Genomic DNA, 19,792 nt, shown 5'->3' with positions numbered 1-19,792 from the left:
AAATCCTTCACTTTTTTTACTTCCTTAAATGTTGTTCTTTCACTTTTCTTGGTTTCTGTATTATTCAGTTTTCATTCATAAATTTTTAATCTTATTCGATTATTGAGGAGTTGTTTTCTTGATAAAAATCTATAAATTATGATCATGGCACTCCGTTGGTTACAACGATGAGGGTTCCAGTTGATCCGATCAATGGAGCAGCCTGCTCGTGAAATTAATGTGCAAGTGGCTGAGTACTCCACAGACAAGTGTACCCTTAACGTAGTTCTTGGAGAGATTCAGCATGACACAGAGTGTGATAAGGCTGTCCCTTTGAAATACAGGTACAACAGAAACAGGAAGAAAGAGTGAGATCAAGTTGTGGTGAAAGAATACAGCAGGGTTCGCCACCCCCCCCCCCCCCTGCAAGAACCACATGGAGCTTTAAGTGTTTTTACTCAATAAACACTCACAATGCCCGGTCTAGGAATTGAAACCGTGATCTTATGACCGTGAGCCTGCTGCTCTAACCACTAGGCTATTGCACCTCTACATATGTACAATATATACGTACAATATAGATATGTATGTTATATATACATATGTACTACTACAGCACTCCGTCAGTTATGACAACGAGGGTTACAATTGATTTGATCTATGGAGCAGCCTGCTTGAGAAATTAACGTGCAAGTGGCTGAGCACTCCACAGACACGTGTACCCTTAACATAGTTCTCAAAGAGATTCAGCATGACACAGAGTGGGACAAGGCTGGCCCCTTTGAAATCCAGGTACAACAGAAACAGGAAGTATGAGTGAGAGAAAGTTGTGGTGAAAGAATACAGCAGGGTTTACCACCACCCACTGCAAGAACCACATGGAGCTTTAGGTGTTTTCGCTCAATAAACACTCACAATGCCCGGTCTGGGAATTGAAACCACGATCCTATGACTGTGAGTACACTGCCCTAACCACTGGGCCATTAATATATAATACTTTTGTAATATAATACACGCACAGGCGTGGGTTGTGGTGAGTTCAGTCCTACTGTTCAGTACTGTGGTCAAGTATCTTCTACTTTAGCCTCAGGCTAGCCAAAGCCATGTAAGGTGACTTAGTAGATGGAAACTGAAAGAAGCTTGTTATGTGTGTGTGTGTGTGTGGGTTTGTGTCTGTGTTTATTCTCCACCACCACCGCTTGATAACTTGTGTTGGTTTGTTTAGATTCCCATAACTTGGTGAATCATCAGAAAAGACCAATAGAATGAATACCAAACTTTTAAATAAAATAAGTGCTGGGGTCAATTCATTTGACTAAAACCCCTCAAGGCAGTGCTTCAGCATGGCCGTAGTCTAATGACTAAATGAATAAAAAAAATCATCACCATCATCGTTTAACATCCATTTTCTGGGTTGGGCAGTTTAATAGGAGGTGGCTGGCTGGAGGGTTGCATCAGGGTCCAGCTCTGTTTTGTCATGGCTTCTTTGGCTGGATGCCCTTCATAACACTACCCACTTGACAGAGTGCACTGGGTGCTTTTTATCTGATGCCAGCATGGTTGCTTGTTATGTACTGGCTGACAAGTTTTGTGAGTGAATTTGGTTAACTGAAACCAAAAGCTCATAATGTGTGTGTGTATGTATATACACATACATATGCACACATATTTATACACATATACATATGTGTGTGTGTCCTTGTCTTGACATGATGGTTCTAAACAAGTGTTTCTGTCATACAAGTGATGTCATTTGTTTCCTGTCTCCCATGGAAAACATGCTTGGCATTGGAGAAATATTTACCTTGCTTGGAAACAGGTGAGAGATGGCAACAGGAAAGGTATTTGGTGAAAGAAAGTCTGCCTCAACAAATTCCACCCGACTCCTGCAAGCATGGAAAATGATGATGGTATAAGTACTTCTACATCAAAGCTAGGTACCCCAACTTCAGAGCTAGGTACCTCTAGTTGACCACTAGGTACATCTACTTAAAAGCTACTAACAGCTTCTTGAGAATATACCTTTGGATTTGATTTAATGCCATTGACAAGATTTAAACTCCTGATCTCTTTGACTGTTTGTCTGGTGCTCTTAGCAACTCAGCAAGCAGCATATTCCCTCAATTCACAACATGAGTCTTTCCCTATTACCCCTCTCTCTCTCTCTTTCCTCTATTTACAGATGGCCAGTATTAATTGAACAAGAAAAAGATGTTCCTATCGAAGAAATCATTTCAGAAGATGCTTGTGTTTATATTGAAAGATATTTTGGTAAGTTCTCGATTGCATTGGGTTATTATTGTTGGTTTAGAAATGAGGAATTCTGTACTTTATTTACATTGAACAGATATGTGTCCTCATCTTGTTTATTGTTACCACATTTCGGCTGGTTTATTCTCCAGCCTTCATCAGGTGTCCTGGTAGAATTTTTAACCCAACTCTGAGTTCTCATTCCTAAGGTATATTTTTTGCTGATATTATTATTATTATTATTATTATTATTATTATTATTATTGTGTCATTATTATCATTATCATTATTTATTTATTTTTTTATTCAAGGCATTGCCTGGAATTGAATTTGGAATATTGGGGTTAGTAGCCCACGCTCTTAACTATTACGCTATATGCCTGTGGCCAATTATATAGTGAATTTTAGGGCTTATAAACCTAATATTTTTGTATCCTTCCTTAATACTGGTTCCCATATTCTACTCATATCTTCACTGTGTCTGCTTAAGAGGTTGTTGTGTCCTAGCATATATGTGCTGCTTCTTTTAGTTTTCAGATTTCCCATTGGTATTCTCTGTCTATTATTTGTGGTACAAAATTCCACCAGGACACCTGATGAAGGCTGGAGAGTATATCAGCCAAAACGTTGTGGTAACAACAAACAAGATGAGGATAAATATCCGTCAAATGTAAATAATGTAAATAATAATATTGTTGTTATTTAGTCCATGGTCAGCTGTGGTCAAAGCTTCTTCCTTATGAGAATTTTTGTCTGTACTATAGCCAAGACTGTATTACTCAGATGTGACAGACCTGCAATCCCAGATCTAACAGACCTGCAATCAGAGCCATTCCGGCTGTGACCATCCTGTAGATGTTTCTTCTATGGCTTGATTACTTTTCACTCAGTTAATTTGCATAAATTTTCCAAATATTCAGAAACGGTGAAAAATAATTATCTTTTATCTTTCATTTGTTCAGTTATTGGAGTGTGCTCATGCTGGGCCATGGCATTGACTTAAAAAACAAAACACTAATGTCAAACTTGGAAGTGTTTTGTTAACATATTTTGATTTCTGTGTCTTTTAGGGATGCCCAGAATTGGTATAATGACCCAGAAAGGTGAGGGTTTAGGTTACCTTTTGGCAGAATACACTTTACCTTTATTAAAACTCCGAGATTTGCTAATTGAACAGGTACGTATGGGTTCTTCTCTCTTTTTTCATTTCTAGAATTTATCTTGCTTCTAATACAAGGTCTGCATTTGCATTCATGTGTATTGGTTCTCCTGAGTTGTGAAGGCATATGGCTCAGTGGTTAGAGTGTCAAGCTTACGATTGTGAGGTTGTGAGTTTGAATCCTGGACTGGACTGCGTGTTGTTCTTGAGCAAGACACTTTATTTCATGTTGCTCCAGTTCACTCAGCTGCAGAAATGAGTTGCGACGTCACAGGTGCCAAGCTGTACTGGCCTTTACCCTTCTCTTGGATAACACTGGTGGCGTGAGGAGGAGACTGGTATACATGGGCGACTACTGGTCTTCCATAAACAACTTTGCCCGGACTTGTGCCTCGGAGGATAACTTTCTAGGTGCAATCCCATGGTCAGTCATGATGGAAGGGAGTCTCAGCAATTTGCAATGATAGATCACTAGCCACTACACATTCTTTATTTTCTCTCCCTGTTTCTTTCTGTGTTCCTTTCTGTGGAAGAGCGTAGGCTCGAGACGTTAAAGACTTTTTCACTTCTGTTTGTTGTCTACAACACCTGTCTTCATCTTTTGTTTTTTTTGTGAATTCTTCCTATATATATATATATTTAAACAGGAGATTAGAAAAAATTATTTGGTATTATTTATTTACATGTTTCATTTGCTAATAAGAATTACAAAATTGTACATATAGGAGAAAAACGTATGAATTCTTCAACTAGAAATTCTTCAGAGAACCAAATAATTTAAAATTTGCATTTGGATGAAGTGTTTATGTATAGTTAGTTTGGAGAGAGAATACAGCTTGGATTTTGACTCTATTTACATTATACAAATATACAGACATACAAAAATCTGTAAAAATTTTCAGAAGTTCATCATTTAGACGTATATATGAGCATGTCTAGATATGCAGGTATATGCATGAGAATACATACATAAAACATACACATCTGCACATACATACATGCATGCATGCATTCATACATACCCTGTTGTTGATGTTGAAATTCCAATGAAGGAACCTTGGATCTAGGTTAGAAACCAGTTCTTTCTCTATTGGCGAGAAATCTTGAAATAAACTGAATAATAACACACATACATACACACACACACATCATCTTAATTATATTGCTATTATTAACAGGGTTTTATTATAATAATTTCCTTATGGGATTAATTTCTAGGGTTTTTGTCTTTCCTCTCTTAGTTGTTAATAAAGTTTTCTCTTTTTGTTTTGACAGAGAATAGTAAACAATGTTTTACCATTCCTTTTCTTGACCTCAAATGGTTGGCCGGTCAGTTTTATACAAGAACAGTTTCTGCAAGTGATGGATGTCCTCAACAACTCCTCAATCTGTATTATGGACGACCCACCGACCAACTGTGCACTCTTAGATAGCATCATGGACAATTTACCCTCGCGCAAACGGAAACAGTGAGTCTTTTTTTAATCCTTTCTCCCCACCCTCTCCCAAGATGCCATCCCTCTGAAATTTTCTTCCAGCCCATTTTTTTTCTTCCTGCAAGTGTTGATTTGTAGCTGTCCACTCTGATTGTTTCTGTTTAATAACAGCTGCTTTAATGTCCACTTGTCCATGCTTGCATGGGCCAGACAAATTTCAACGACTGGATACCTGCTCCTGTCCTGAACCCTCACCAATGGTCAGGTATGTTTTTCTCAATGAAGATTGGAAATGACTGATGGTCGTTTACAACCACCACTCAATGTCAAAACAGGGACAAACACATGTATACAGATATATATCTATTATGTGTGTGTGTATATATACATATAAATGATAAATGTCGCCCTTTTCAAGCCTAGCCAGGCTCATGGGCCTGGTTTCCTGGTTTCTGTGGTGAATGTCCCCCCCGCCAGCTGGACGGGATGCCAATCCATCACAGCATTACTCAAGAAACAGGAAAAGAGAGTGAGAGAAAGTTGTGACGAAGGAGTACAACAGGGGTGACCACCACCCCCTGCCGGAGCCTTGTGGAGCTTTTAGGTGTTTTCGCTCAATAAACACACACAACGCCCGGTCTGGGAATCGAAAGCGCGATCCTCCGACTGCGAGTCCGCTGCCCTGACCACTGGGCCATTGCACCTCCACATATATACATACTAGCAGTATCGCCCGGCGTTGCTCGGGTTTGTTTCGACCCGCTGGAATTGTAATTTTGAAAATACACCGAAAAGTGGCGACAGCAGTGAAAAAATCGTAAAAAATAGGGATTTTCATAGAAAAAAGCATCTTTTTGATGTCCGATTTGAATTTTATGTTCTACGGAAGGAAGAGCAACCCTTCTTCTACCATACTCTCAATTTTGGTCAACTTGCGCCGCAGGGTCTCGGAGGAGATAGTGTTAGTTGAAGGTTACCATTGTAGGTGCCTGAGTAACAACCTCGCAGATTTACAGATAAATGAATTAATTACTATTTTACAAAATAAAATTAAATAATTCTTGAAAATTAATTAATATTAATATTTTTTGAACAAAGTAAATAATTTTTAAAACTTAAATAATAATTTTTTTTACACAAACGCGAACGGGGAAAAGGGAGTGGCGAATTCGATTTACATACCTAAATTTTTTGTTTTTCATGACATTGTAGCAAAATAGTAGTGAATTATATAAATACCAGCAGTACATTTTTTTTCTGGGGTATTTTTTTTCAACCTCGTCACATATTTGCCCCTTTCAATTTAAACAAAGTCTTAATTAAGCAATTACGGCAGCTTAGCAATGGTTTCAATACAGGCGTGACATCTGTATCTCAATTGTTCAAAACCCTTCGAATTTTTTCGCACGTGATGATATCATAGTGAAAACTTTCAATTACGCGCGCTTATTTCTGTCTTTCACTCTGTCTGTCTCTTTACACACACTAACAAAAGCACTTCACTTACACACCACACTTTCTGTGTCGCACAACCCATCAAACACACACACACACTCACGCACGCACACATGTACATCAATGCTTTCGGAGTGAAATGTTAAAATATTGAGTTTTCTCGAATTTTGTCTTAATTGGTGGTAAAATTGAAAGAAATTTTTTATGGCATCACCCACTGAAGTACTCTGAAAAATCATGGGTACACTCTAATTGAAGAAATTGTGTGAGGAGTAAATCGTTATGTATTTATTTGTTTCTGTTTGCTGTGTTTTTTTATTTTTTGAGTAGTGGTTTAAATACTTTCAGTTTAGTCTTCCTCAAATCACTCTGTCGCTATTTACTTTCATTTTATTCGTTGCACACTGTGTGTGCGTGTGCGTGTGGTGTAAACCACATTAAGAAAAGCATTTGACACACACACCAGAATGTGAGTTTTCTGTAAATTTTGCTTAATTGGAGTTTAAATTTTAAAAACTGGACCTGGCATGACCCGATGCATTCTACTCTTAAAAATGCTAGGTAAATTGTAATTGAAGAAATCCTATATTGTAGATTTCTATAACTTACAAAGGGAGGCAGATAAAATCTGCCTTTTATAATAAGAGATATCGTCGGCAAAACATAAATCGAAAAAGAAGCACACACTGAATTATAGAGCAGAATATTATATAAATAAAGTTAAATAAGGCTGGTCATCAATAGGGGATTGTCTCCCTTCGGCTATTGATTGTAAGGGACCCCGTTATCTTGTGAGTTCCAATTTCCTGAAATGTGAGAATGGTCTGAAGGATGTTAAGGATGTTCCCCGGGTCAAGGGAGTCCTTTAATATCCTCGCCCATTCCGCTATGCACATTTTTACAACACTTGGTCTTGTTTATATAGGGGCCTCTGGATTTTCTAGGATTTTCAAGTCCCTACATGAACAGGACCAAGTGTTGTAAAAATAGTGGAATGGGCAAGGATTTTAAAGGACTCCCTCGATCCAGGGAACATCCTTAACTCCAGAATGGAAGTCATTAGACTGTGCTTGCATTTCAGGAAATTTCTGCTGGCCTATTGGAACTCACAAGATAACAGGGTCACTTACGATCGATAGCCGAAGGGAAACAATCCCCTGTTGTTGACAATGAATACTGAGGTCCTTCCCATCCCCATTTTCCAGAGAGACCATAAGGCAACAGGTTTGGGATCTGATGATAGATACGCTGTAAAGCTAAGTGCTTTATGGATGTGAAACTCAGAGATGATGATGATTTATATATATATATATATATATATATATATATATGTGTGTGTAATAAGCACATAAAAAGCACCCACTACACTCACGGAGTGGTTGGCGTTAGGAAGGGCATCCAGCCGTAGAAACACTGCCAGATCAGACTGGGCCTGATGCAGCCTTCTGGCTTCACAGACCCCAGTTGAACCGTCCAACCCATGCTAGCATGGAAAGCAGACGCTAAATGATGATGATGATGATGATGTATGTGACTGCAGTGGACATGCGTAGACTTGAAAGAAATGAAGCTAGCATGATCTGCTGGATGTGTAATGTCAGTGTGCATGCACGACAGAGTGTAAGCACCCTGAGAGAAATGCTGGACATAAGAAGCATCAGATGTGGTGTGCCAGAGTGACGCTTGTGATGGTATGGTCATGTACTGCGGATGGATGAGGAGAGATGTGTGAAGAAGTGCCACTCCCAAACAGTTGAAGGTATCAGGGGGAGAGGTAGACCCAGGAAGACATGGGATGAGGTAGTCAAGCATGACCTCAGAGCGTTGGACCTCACTGAGGCAATGGCGAAGGACCGAGATCTCTGGAGATATGCTGTGACTGCAAAGACCCGGGCTGCTTCCTGCACCAGTTCCACATAGCTCCTGCCCATTCAAAGTACCCTGGATTCCAGAACGTCCCGCTGTGCTTGAGGAGACCTGTTGAGTCAAGTACATGAACATGAACATCGAAATAAATATCAATGGAAATAGTAGTTGTGATACCTGTGCCGGTGGCACATAAAAAGCACCATCCGAACGTGGCCGATGCCAATGCTGCCCCGACTGGCTTCTGTGCCGGTGGCACATAAAAAACACCATCCAAACGTGGCCATTGCCAGCACCGCCTTGGCTGGCTTCCGTGCCGGTGGCACGTTAAACGCTCCAACCGATCGTGGCCGATGCCGGATCCCCCTGGCACCTGTGCAGGTGGCACGTAAAAAGCACCCACTACACTCGCGGAGTGGTTGGCGTTAGGAAGGGCATCCAGCTGTAGAAACTCTGCCAGATCAGACTGGAGCCTGGTGCAGCCCCTGGCTTCCCAGACCCTGGTCGAACCATCCAACCCGTGCTAGCGTGGAAAACGGACGTTAAACGATGATGATGATGATGATGATATATATATATATATATATATATATATATATATATATATACACACATACACACACATGTACACATATATATATGATAGGCTTCCTTCAGTTTCCATCTACCAAATCCATTCACAAGGCTTTGGTTAGCTTGGGGCTATAATAGGAGGCACTTGCCCAAGGTGCTTTGCATTGGAACTGAACCTGAAGACATATGGTTGGGAAGCAAGCTTCTTACCCACACAGCCTTGCCAGTATCCAATATTTAAAATCTTTATTCAGATTACATTTAAAATTTTCAACTAAATTAATTTGCTTTTCATTCTGAATTGTTTAATTTCTGTTTCATTTACAAATTATTATGGAATATTATTTTAATATTATTTTCAAATAATCAGAGAATTTCCATTTTATTTCTCTGATTTCTGTCTTTTAGTTCCAATTTACTTATAATTTCTGTCACTTTACTTTCAATTCTGTTTTTAGTTCCAAATCTGCTGATAACAATTGCGAAGAGATTTCTGCCAAGTCTATGAATACAGTCACAACTGGAAATGCCAAGCAAATTCTTATCAGTTATGTCCGTGCTGAGGCTGCCCAAGTTGCTATCAGCCTCAAACAAGAACTCACTGCACTCAACATTAGCGTATTTTTGGTAAGAATTTATTTTCTAAAATCCCATATTTTTGGAAAATTCCTCCCTTCTGTTGCATCCATTCCCTTCTTTCCATTCTAGCATCATCATCATTCTAATGTCCACTTGCTCCATGCTTCCGTGAATCAGATTTGAGAATGATTTTCTACAGTTGGATCCAATTCCTTTCATTAATCCTCATCCATTTCCCCTTTGCCCAGCCAATGTGTTCTTCGTTCATCACAGAATGGTAATGAACTGCATCACTTGCGTGATGTTGACACTCGTTTACAACTGCATGCACATACACACATCGTTGCTATGTCATTGTATGTCCATATATGGCCAAATACTTTTTTTTTTAATACTTATTTTTGCTTGTAATAGTCAGTTCTTTTGGTCAAACTATCATATCTCCAGCTGCTTCAGATGCCAAGATATCAAAAATTGCCAAAGTGTTGTGCACCGGTTTTGCTATGGAAAAAGCAACATTTTGGACTTACGGCACTTTTGCATAATAGCAATGATAAGACCTGCCCACATCAGCGAAACTGAGCTCTAAATGCCCTGTGTCCCATCCACACTTAACAAGAAAACTTCTCACACTCTACACCACAACAAACCAAACTATGTCTCTACATCTTTTCTTCCTCACATTTCCACTTTATGCCCTATGCTCACCTCCTTCTCCCCAATCTTGTCCTCTTGGCCTTGTGCCACTGTATCATTGCTATCCACTAGTCCCCAACCTGTGTGTTCTACCCATTCCTAACAAGAAAACTTTTCACTCACCCTACTCCAACAAACCAATCTACATCTCTTCTCTTCCTCACATTTCCTCCTTCATACACTATGCCTAGCTCTCACTCCCTAATCCTGTCCTCATGGCCCTGTTCCTCTGTATCATTGCTATCCAGTAGCCCCTCACTCCAATCTATATATATACACAGGTTTTTGCCACTCACCACCTCCCTCTACACTCTTTAATCACACTTCCTTCACAATATCCTGCCACTCACATCATGGCGTTTGAACCACTTGCCACCATCTATATCTCTCTCTTCCTTTACTCAACCATTCCTTTTATATTCTGATCTCTGTCCCTTGTGAGTATGCCTGGCATTTTGCCACCATCTCTAGCCTCACTCCTTCTCCTGCATTTCCCTCGGGTTGGATAACCATGTATTTCCTTTGCGGTAGCACACCTGCTTCTGTCTTCATTCCTGATCTCTCTCTCTCTCTCTCTTCTCTCTCTCTCTCTCTCTCTCCTCTCTCTCTCTCTCTGGGTAACTGTGTACTTCCTCTACAGCAAAACACCTGTTTTTGTCTCACTACAACCTTTCATCATCCAACACAAGACCACCTCCTCCAGTGTCCCCTCCCCTCTTGAAAGTATTTTTTTTTTGTCTTGCAAGTACTTGGTGACCACTTAAGTGCAAGTACCACTTAAAAGCACCCAGTCCACACTGTAAAGTGGTTGGTGTTTGGAAGAACATCCAGCTGTGAATACCTTGCCAAATACAGGAAAATAGTGAGAGAGAGTGAGAGAAATGCTCATATCTATACATATCCACATATATACATAAAATCAAAATAAGCAACAGGATATCAAGTAGTGATGCAGTATGACCATTTCAAGCGGCTCCATTTAATTGAACAATGCAATCATTACATCAATGTAAATGCAGTGCCATCTTCAGCTGCATAAATAAATAGAATTTTAACCAGTCGGACACATTAATATGATTTTACTCAAATACTTTAACAGAACACGAAGATGGAAGAAATTCATGTTGTCGTTATTGTAGCTAGGAATAGACTACACTTCCAAGAATCACGTGAAGCCTATTTCAGTCATAGTGTTGTTAGTGATTGTAATTCATTTCTAAATCCACATATATACATATCCACATATATACATGCACGGCAGGCTTCTTTCAGTTTCCTTCTCCCAAATCTACTCATAAGACTGGTGGATTGAAGGAATTGTTAAATCTTGGACCAAATTCTTTGTAGTATATGTTCCAACTCATCACATTCAGATTGTCTGGGTAATTGGGACAGACTTTCTTCCCCAGTGCCATCTTGTTGGCACTGTAGAAGAAAAAACTAGAGAAAAACCCTCCTTGTGTTCGTATGAAAATTCCATGACAATTACATGGCACTTGGCAAGATAGTTGCCAGGGCTTTTCTGGTATCCTGATGGCACAACAGGCTTGAACTATTGTTATTTTATCAGCCCTGGAAGGGCAAAAAGAAAAATTGACTTTGTTGAGATTTGAACTTTGGACATAAAGGTCTACACTAAATACCACAAGGCGTTTTGTCTGATGCTCTACCGATTCTGTCACTGCACAACTTCGTAGCTGTGATTTGCATTGACAAAAATCAAAGAAGATTAGATAATAACTAATGGTTCCAGGTAAAGAACTGTACCAAAATTTCCAAACATTTGTATTTTATTATTCTGTTGATTGTCATTTTGTGTTTCACCTCTTGCTTTACCCTCAACTCTGCCAGGATGTGGACGAGATCAAGACTGGTGCTGATTGGCAGGATTCCTTAAACCATGCAGTGAGCAACTGTGAAATATTTATACCCCTCATCACCCAACGTTATGGTCTGACACGCTGGAGCAATCGAGAGGTAAATAATACTCGGCATCATTTTTGGTTTAACTCTTTAACTCATTTCAGCTCAAGAGCTGTGGTCATACTGGGGCACTGCTGTCAAGTGAGATGCTTACACAGCACCTTGGTTTCCCAAGTGGTCTCCCATCTGAGTACTAACTAGGCCCAACGTTGCTTAACTTCAATGATCAGATAAGAACTGCTGCATTCAGTATGATAGTTTATATTCTTGTTTTGATGCTTTTTTGTTTAGGAATGGTGAATCCCGATGCAAATGTAGCTGTAAATAATAGCATGTAAATATTAAGGCAGTGAGCTGGCAGAATTGTTAGCACACCGGGCAAAATACTTAGCAGTATTACGTCTGTCTTCACCTCCTGAGTTCAAATGCCGTGGGGGTTGGCATTGCCTTTCATTCTAAGTGGAGGCATGTGGCTTAGTGGTTAGGGTGTTGAACTCATGATCGTAAGATTGTGGTTTCGATTCCTGGACCGGGCGATGCGTTGTGTTCTTGAGTAAAACTCTTCATTTCACGTTGCTCCAGTCCAACTAGCTGGAAAAAATTAGTAATCCTGCAACAGACCGGCGTCCTGTCCAGGTGGGGAATTTCTACGCCACTGAAACCGGGAAACCAGCCCTTATGAGCCTGGCATGGCTTGAGAAGGAACATTTATTATTTTTTTTTTAAATATTAGGTTAGAAGCCCTTTTGGATAGAAAAAGTCAAAGGCTGCTTGTAGAATTTGAACCCATATCTTATGTAAACATGGCAAGCATTCTAGCATTGGACAAAAGTTTGTTTCATAATTTTTTTTCACTTGCACCAATTCTTTAGCTCTTTCATTGGTTTCAGTCAATAAATTGCAACCATGCGAGGATTGTGGCCTTCTTCGTGTTTCATTGGTTATATTCACTTGGAGAGAGCATAAGTCTCCATAATAATTCCAGGCAGTGAGAGCTGGCAGAAGCGTTAGCATGCTGGGCGAAATGCTTAACGGTATTTCGTCTGCCGTTATGTTCTGAGTTCAAATTCCACCGAGGTCGACACTGCATTTCATCCTTTCGGGGTCGATAAATTAAGTACCAGTTATGCACTGAGGTCGATGTAATCGACTTAATCCATTTGTCTGTCCTTGTTTGTCCCCTCTGTGTTTGGCTCCTTATGGGTAGTAAAGAAATAGATATTTCGTCTGTCTTTACATTCTGAATTTGAATTCCGCTGAGGTCGACTCTGCCTTTCATCCTTTTGAGGTTGATAAATTAAGTACCAGCTGCATACTGGGGTCAATCTAATCGACTGCCCCCCACCTTTCATCCTTTCGGGGTTGTGTACTGGAGTCGATCTAATTGGCTGGTCCCCCTCCCCCAAAATTTCAGGCCTTGTTCCTAGAGTAGAAAAGAATAATTTCAGGCTCTCCAGGACCAACAACATTGATGTCATTTAAGTCCCGTTTCAACTATTGTAGATCATCACCGGCAATGAGGATATTGCTGAGGGCTGATGTTCTGGAGTGAAAGGACTGGATGTAGGGCAGGTGGCAGAGTTGAATGCAATAAGAGTGACAAAAGATGAAGAAACTAGTGGGTCAGGGGTACCTGGGTGCTGGAGGTGTGAGACCAGCTCCTACAAACAGCAACCATTATAGTAACAGCAGAAAAAGGCAAAGAGAACTGATAGGTTATTTATTTATTCAAAGAAAAGTGATAAATAATTGTGTGGCTGTGTGGTAAGTAGCTTGCTTACCAACCACATGGTTTCAGGTTCAGTCCAACTGCATTGGCACCTTGGGCAAGTGTATTCTACTATAGCCTCGGGCCGACCGAAACCTTGTGAGTGGATTTGGTAAATGAAAACTGAAAGAAGCCCATCGTATATGTATGTATGTATGTATTTATATATATATATGTGTGTGTGTGTGTGTGTATGTGTATATGTTTGTGTGTCTATGTCCCCCCAACATCGCTTGACAACCGATGCTGGTGTGTTTACATCCCTGTAACTTAGCGGTTTCGGCAAAAGAAACCAATAGAATAAGTACTAGGCTTACAAAGAGTAAGTCCTGGGGTCAATTTGCTCAACTAAAGGCAGTGCACCAGCATTGCCGCAGTCAAATGACTGAAACAAGTAAAAAAGTAAATCAGTGTAGATAACAGGTTTTACTTTGCACAAGATGGTAGCAGTAGTAGTAGTGGTGTTGATGTTGTTGTTGGTGGTGTTAGTGGTAGTAGTAAACCTTTTGTTACCATATTTCTGTTGAAATGCACTTCTTTTATCACAATTAATTTAAAAAATAATGTATTTACTGAAATAACTTTATTATTAAACTACTGTTTAGAGCGTAAATTAACATAAATTAACATGAAATTTTAATTTTAATTTAGATCACTTTAACCCTTTTGTTACCATATTCTGTTGAAATACACAGTCTTTGTTTCAATCAGTTTTGAAAATATTGTTGTTCTTATTAAGCTGATGTTCAGGACATAAGAAATTTTGATGTAAGGTTTTAATTCAGATCGTTTTAAAACAGGAAGTTTGTGTCAAAGAAGCAGGTTATTATCAAAAGAATTAAATGCTGCAATAGAACTGATTACCACTGAAGAATGGTAACAGTCTGACAGTTTTCCATGCACTCAGAAACTTTTGGTCAACCAGAAACCATTGACTTATGAAGAACAGTTTTCAACCATACAACCATGTTTATACCAAAATTCAAACCATAGTTCTAATGAAAGAATGTGAATCCTGAATATTTTTAGGATTCTTGCCTATGTATGTCCCCTATGGATTAGCTGTAGTTCCAAGAAAAGGAGGCCCAGAAAACTAATTAATGATTATATTAATGATTCTTAATAATTTTACCTTGTTTCATTTTATTTTATTTCAGGTGAAACTTGCTGATATTTTAGGAAAATTTATGCTTCCTATCAATTTTTTATCTGAGTGGCCGCCAAGTTGTCTGGCAATTCAGTTGGCGACAACTCAGTATATTAATGGAACTCGACAATCAGCATGTAAGTAATTCTGTCTATTGGTCTGTCTGTTAGCCCATCGGTCTGTCTGTTCATCTGTTAGTCTCACTGTTTTGTCTATTTTACTGTTCATCTGTTGGTCTCTCTATTCATCCGTCTGTTTGCCCGTTGGTCCCACTGTTTGTCTGTCAGTTTCACTCTTCCTCCATCTGTCTCACTGTTCGTCCAACAGTCTTTCTGTTTGTCCATCGGTCTGTCTGTTAGTCTGTCTGTTCATCTGTTAGTCTCACTGTTTTGTCTGTTTCACTGTTCACCTGTTGGTCTCTATTCATCTGTCTGTCTGTCTGTCTGTTTGCCCGCTGGTCCCGCTGTTTGTCAGTTTCACTCTTCATCCATCGGTCTCACTGTTCGTCCATCAATCTCTGTTTGTCCATTGGTCTGTCTGTTTGTCCATTTTTTGTGTCTGTTGGTTACTTTTTGTTTGTTTACTTGTTTGTTTTTCTATTTATATTTCTGTATCTTTCAAGATATCCTGCTGTTTGGTACCTGTTTTATATCTTGAGAGAGAGAGAGAAAGAGTGTTCTCAAAAGAAAAAAAATTATCACTACATCTGACACTTTATTTTTAAATGCTTTTGTTATCATCATAGGAATTTCAAAAACATTTTGTTGGACTGTGATCTTTGTAGTGCCTCTCACACACATGCACGTGCACTCTTTATTATCATTCAATACCAGCGATGTAGTGTATCACATCAAAGATTTATTGAGAAAACCCCTGTTATCAGGTTGATCAATGCTGACCTCAGGGGATACTAAACAACAAGAAGGTATTTGTGAGAGTGCAGTGAGTGCTTCACACATAACAACCATAATATCTGACTCTCTAATTAAAATAAAAATCATTGGATTAGTTCAAGGGAGGTTTACTTGCTCCTCTTTAAAATTAACCGTAGCATATTGTTGTGATTAGGGGCAGACCTGTTTAACGAAACTTTGTCTTTGGATTGCACTGAAAATTTTAGTTGTTTAGCCACTGGGCCTGGGAAAAAAAAATGGCAGGTATGGTTGTTTGGTTTCTAACCACATAGTTTTGGGTTCAATCCCACTGTACAGCAACTTGTATGAATGTATTTTACCATAGCTTTGGGTTGAATGGATCTGGTTAACAGAAACTGAAAGAAGCCTGTTTATGTCAGTCAGACCAGCATCCTCATCTTGATTGTTGCTTTCAATGCATTTCGACTGTTGTATGCTTCAGCCTTCTTCAAGTGTCTTGTGTTGGGCTCATTTGTTGCATTGGAATTTTGAACCTAATGCAAGACACCTGAAGAAGGCTTGAGTGTACAACAGCCAAAATGTAGTGAAAGCAACAATCAAGATGTGGGTGCCAGTCCAACTAATATATAAACAGTATGCATAATATAAATTCCTCATCTTACAAATATAGAATTGAAAGAAGCCTGTCGTGTGTTTGTGCGTGTTAGTATCTTCTTGTCTTGCCTTCGTGTGATAGTTGTGAGTGAGTGTCATTTTCATTCAGGTGGTGTCATTCATTTCCAATCTTCCATGGAAACATGTCTGGTCATGGAGAAATATAACCTTACTTGTAGAAAGGTGTTGGTTGGTGACAGGAAGAGTATCCAACCACAGAAAATCTACCTCAGTAAATGCCGTCCGATCCATGCAAGCATGGAAAAGTGGAAACATGTCTGGTTGTGAAAAAATATTATCTTTCTTGTACACAGGTAGGATGTTTGTCCACCCCAAAGTACCCGTGATATCTTTCCTCTTCAAGCATTTGACTTGATCCTGTTCCTAACTAAAAGATCAATTTTACCATAAAATAATTGTGTAGCCATGCAGTTAATCTTTTTCTTTTCTTTTTTGTTCTTGTTTTTCTTTTAGGTTCAGCTCTTTCACATGAGGCTTTCCCAACTATTTACCCAAATCAAGACGGGATCAGTGTTAATACGAAAATGATATCAAAAGAGATTGCAGAACGTCTCACCACACTAAAACGGAACTCACTTACACGGAGGCCTACTTTGCATCGAAGGGTAAACATCTGACATCTTTATATTTCTTTCCAAATAGGCACAGGTGTCACTTAGTAGGCTCAGGTGTTGCTTAACAGGCACATGTGTTGCTTAACTGGCACAGGTGTTGCTTAACAGGCACAAGTGTCACTTAACAGGCACAAGTGTCACTTAACCAGCATAGGTGTCACTTAATTGGCACAAGTGTCACTTAACAGGCACAAGTGTCACTTAACAGGTGCAGTGTCACTTAACAGGCACAGGTGTTGCTTAATAGGCACAGGTGTTGCTTAATAGGCACAGGTGTTGCTTAATAGGCACAGGTGTTGCTTAATAGGCACAAGTGTTGCTTAATAGGCACAAGTGTCGCTTAAGAGGCACAGGTGTCACTTAACAGTCACAGGTGTTGCTTAACAGGCACAGGTGTCACTTAACAGGCACAGGTGTCACTTAATAGGCACAGGTGTGGATGGGTGGTTAAGGAGTTTGTTTCTCAACCACATGGGTTTGAGTTCAGTCCCACTGCATGGTACCTTGGACAAGCGTCTTCTACATTGACCCCAGGCCAACCAAAGCCTTGTGAGTGGATTTCTTAGATGGAAATTCAATGAATATATATATATACAAGATAAGAAAATGGAGAAATACATCTAAATCATATCAATTACCAGATAATACTCAATCACATACTTTATTAGACCACCACATAAGAGACTGTAGGGTTAAATATAAAAAGCAGAACAAATCAGTGTACATAAAGGAATGTACATAAAAAAGTGTATATAAAAGAGTAATGTTGTATAATAATTAGAATATATATAAAAAAGAATATAAATACAAGTAAAGTTGCATTTACAACCCCTATCTCAATTTGTATATATATATATATATATATATATATAATTTATAAGTATAATTTAATAATTTAAAAAAAAATTTAAATTTTAACTTTAAATTTAAATAATTTAAATTTTGAATTTTATATTTTATATATTTTGTATATTATATTAATTAATTTATTTCTATGTTTTGGTTTATGTTTTTCACTGTTGCCTAATAGTGGTTTTATCTCTAATTTAATATAAATATATATATTTATACTGTAAAATTAGATTTAATCCTAAATTTAATTTTTCCCTGTAAGTTGGATTTATTCGCTAATATTATTATTATATGTATATATGTATATATATATATATGTATGTATATATATATATGTATGTATATATTATATATATGTATGTATGTATGTATGTATGTATGTATTATGTTTATGTATCCTTATATTGACATCATATAATGGTTGTAAATGAGGATCACCATTATACAAGTGGTGTCATTTGTTTCTGGTCCTCCATGGAAAACATGTGGTCATGGAGTATTATCACCTAGCTTTTATGTCCACTCCAATGCACCCCACCTCATATTTCTCCTCCCCATGTTAATTAAACAAACATTAAAGTACTGGGGTTAATAAATAGTCAAATCCATTAGGGACCCTTGGATGTAGGGTACCTAATGGATTTGCAGTCTGTGAAAACATGTGTTTATGCATGTTATATATGTACAACATAGATTTACTGGAACTTTTGAGTCCAAAATCTTTCCAAATGACAGATTTTTCTGAACCAAGTATGGTCACTTTGGCCAACACACTTGAACTCAAACAAATATTAAATTTGCTTGAACAAATAAATGAAATACAGGAACTGTTGGGGGAAACTGTAGAAGAGCTAGACGTAGGAAAACATGGGATGAGGAAAACGTGGGACAAGGCATTTAAACTGCTTGGAGTTTTCATCTAGTTGCTTTCAAACATAAAGAAGAAATAATTTTGGTTGTCCGGTGTCATGTAAAAAGCACCTTTTGAGTGTTTGGCCTCACAGAAGCAATGACAGATAACCGGAACCTTTGGCAATATGCCGTGCTTGAAAAGAACACCCATCAAGCCAAATGAAATCGTAGTTGTGGTAGGTACTGGTGTCATGCAAGTGGCACCCATTACACTCTGGGCCTCACAGAGCTCACAACAAGTGACTGAGGTCTTTGGTAATATGCTTTGCTTGAGAAGACACGTCAAGCCAAGTGAAGTTGTAATCATGGCTGATGTCGGTGCCACATAACTGGCACCTGTGCCAGGGGCACGTAAAACGCTTTGTTCAAAAGTTGGGCCTCATGGAGGTGAAAAGTGTCTGAGACCATGCTGTGCTCGAGAAGACTTGTCAGGTCATGTGAAATCATAGTTGTGGCCAATGCTGGGGTGACATAAAAAGCACCCATTACACTCTTGGAGTGGTTGGCATTAGGAAGGGCATCCAGTCATGGCAAACCATGTCAAATCAGACTAGGACATGTTGCAGCTCTCGAGCTTACCAATTTCAGTCAAACCGTCTAACCCATGCCAGCATGGAAAGCAGATGCTAAATGATGATGATGACACAAGTTTAATATTGTACTGTGCAAGGTACCAGTAAACCATTCTAGCGTCTGCTGGAATCTGTAGTTTCTGCTCTTAAATAGGAATAGATTATAAGAGGTTCCAGACCATTAGTGACTGGGAAGTTGGTGTTGTATTTTGAAACCGGTTTTAAGACACCTGATGTATGTTTTTGTTTTATTTGTTTATCTTTCTACAGGAGACAAAGATCTATAATTGTGCCTTAGAACTACCGATCTGTCAGGTGGGCTTAACTGAAGCTGAAGAAACCCATCAGAAGTTAATAGTAATCACTCTACACCAAGAACAGTCGGAGTTTGTAAGTTGCTCAGTTTATCATTTCAGCCTCTGTATATTTATGAAGTTATGACAATAGGTGTTCAAGATGAA

The 19,792-nt window shown here is 38.9% G+C and overlaps 1 protein-coding gene across 4 annotated transcripts in view; it reads left to right on the top strand.

Annotated features, from left to right (window-relative positions):
* LOC115219292 overlaps positions 1–19,792 on the top strand; it is a 93,713-nt gene that overhangs the window by 31,374 nt on the left and 42,547 nt on the right. For all 4 annotated transcript variants that reach the window (XM_036508755.1, XM_036508754.1, XM_036508757.1 and 1 more), the window contains 8 exons: positions 2,162–2,250; positions 3,300–3,406; positions 4,664–4,857; positions 9,177–9,345; positions 11,845–11,970; positions 14,842–14,968; positions 16,835–16,986; positions 19,602–19,721. In XM_036508755.1, coding sequence (XP_036364648.1) covers positions 2,162–2,250; positions 3,300–3,406; positions 4,664–4,857; positions 9,177–9,345; positions 11,845–11,970; positions 14,842–14,968; positions 16,835–16,986; positions 19,602–19,721 — 1,084 coding nt within the window. The remainder of the gene's footprint in view (positions 1–2,161; positions 2,251–3,299; positions 3,407–4,663; positions 4,858–9,176; positions 9,346–11,844; positions 11,971–14,841; positions 14,969–16,834; positions 16,987–19,601; positions 19,722–19,792) is intronic.

The sequence above is a fragment of the Octopus sinensis genome, linkage group LG14, assembly GCF_006345805.1.
Source record: "Octopus sinensis linkage group LG14, ASM634580v1, whole genome shotgun sequence".
In the NCBI taxonomy this organism is placed as follows: Eukaryota; Metazoa; Mollusca; class Cephalopoda; order Octopoda; family Octopodidae; genus Octopus; species Octopus sinensis.
Note: the sequence above shows the minus strand (reverse complement) of the source record. Positions and strands in the feature narration are given on the sequence as shown.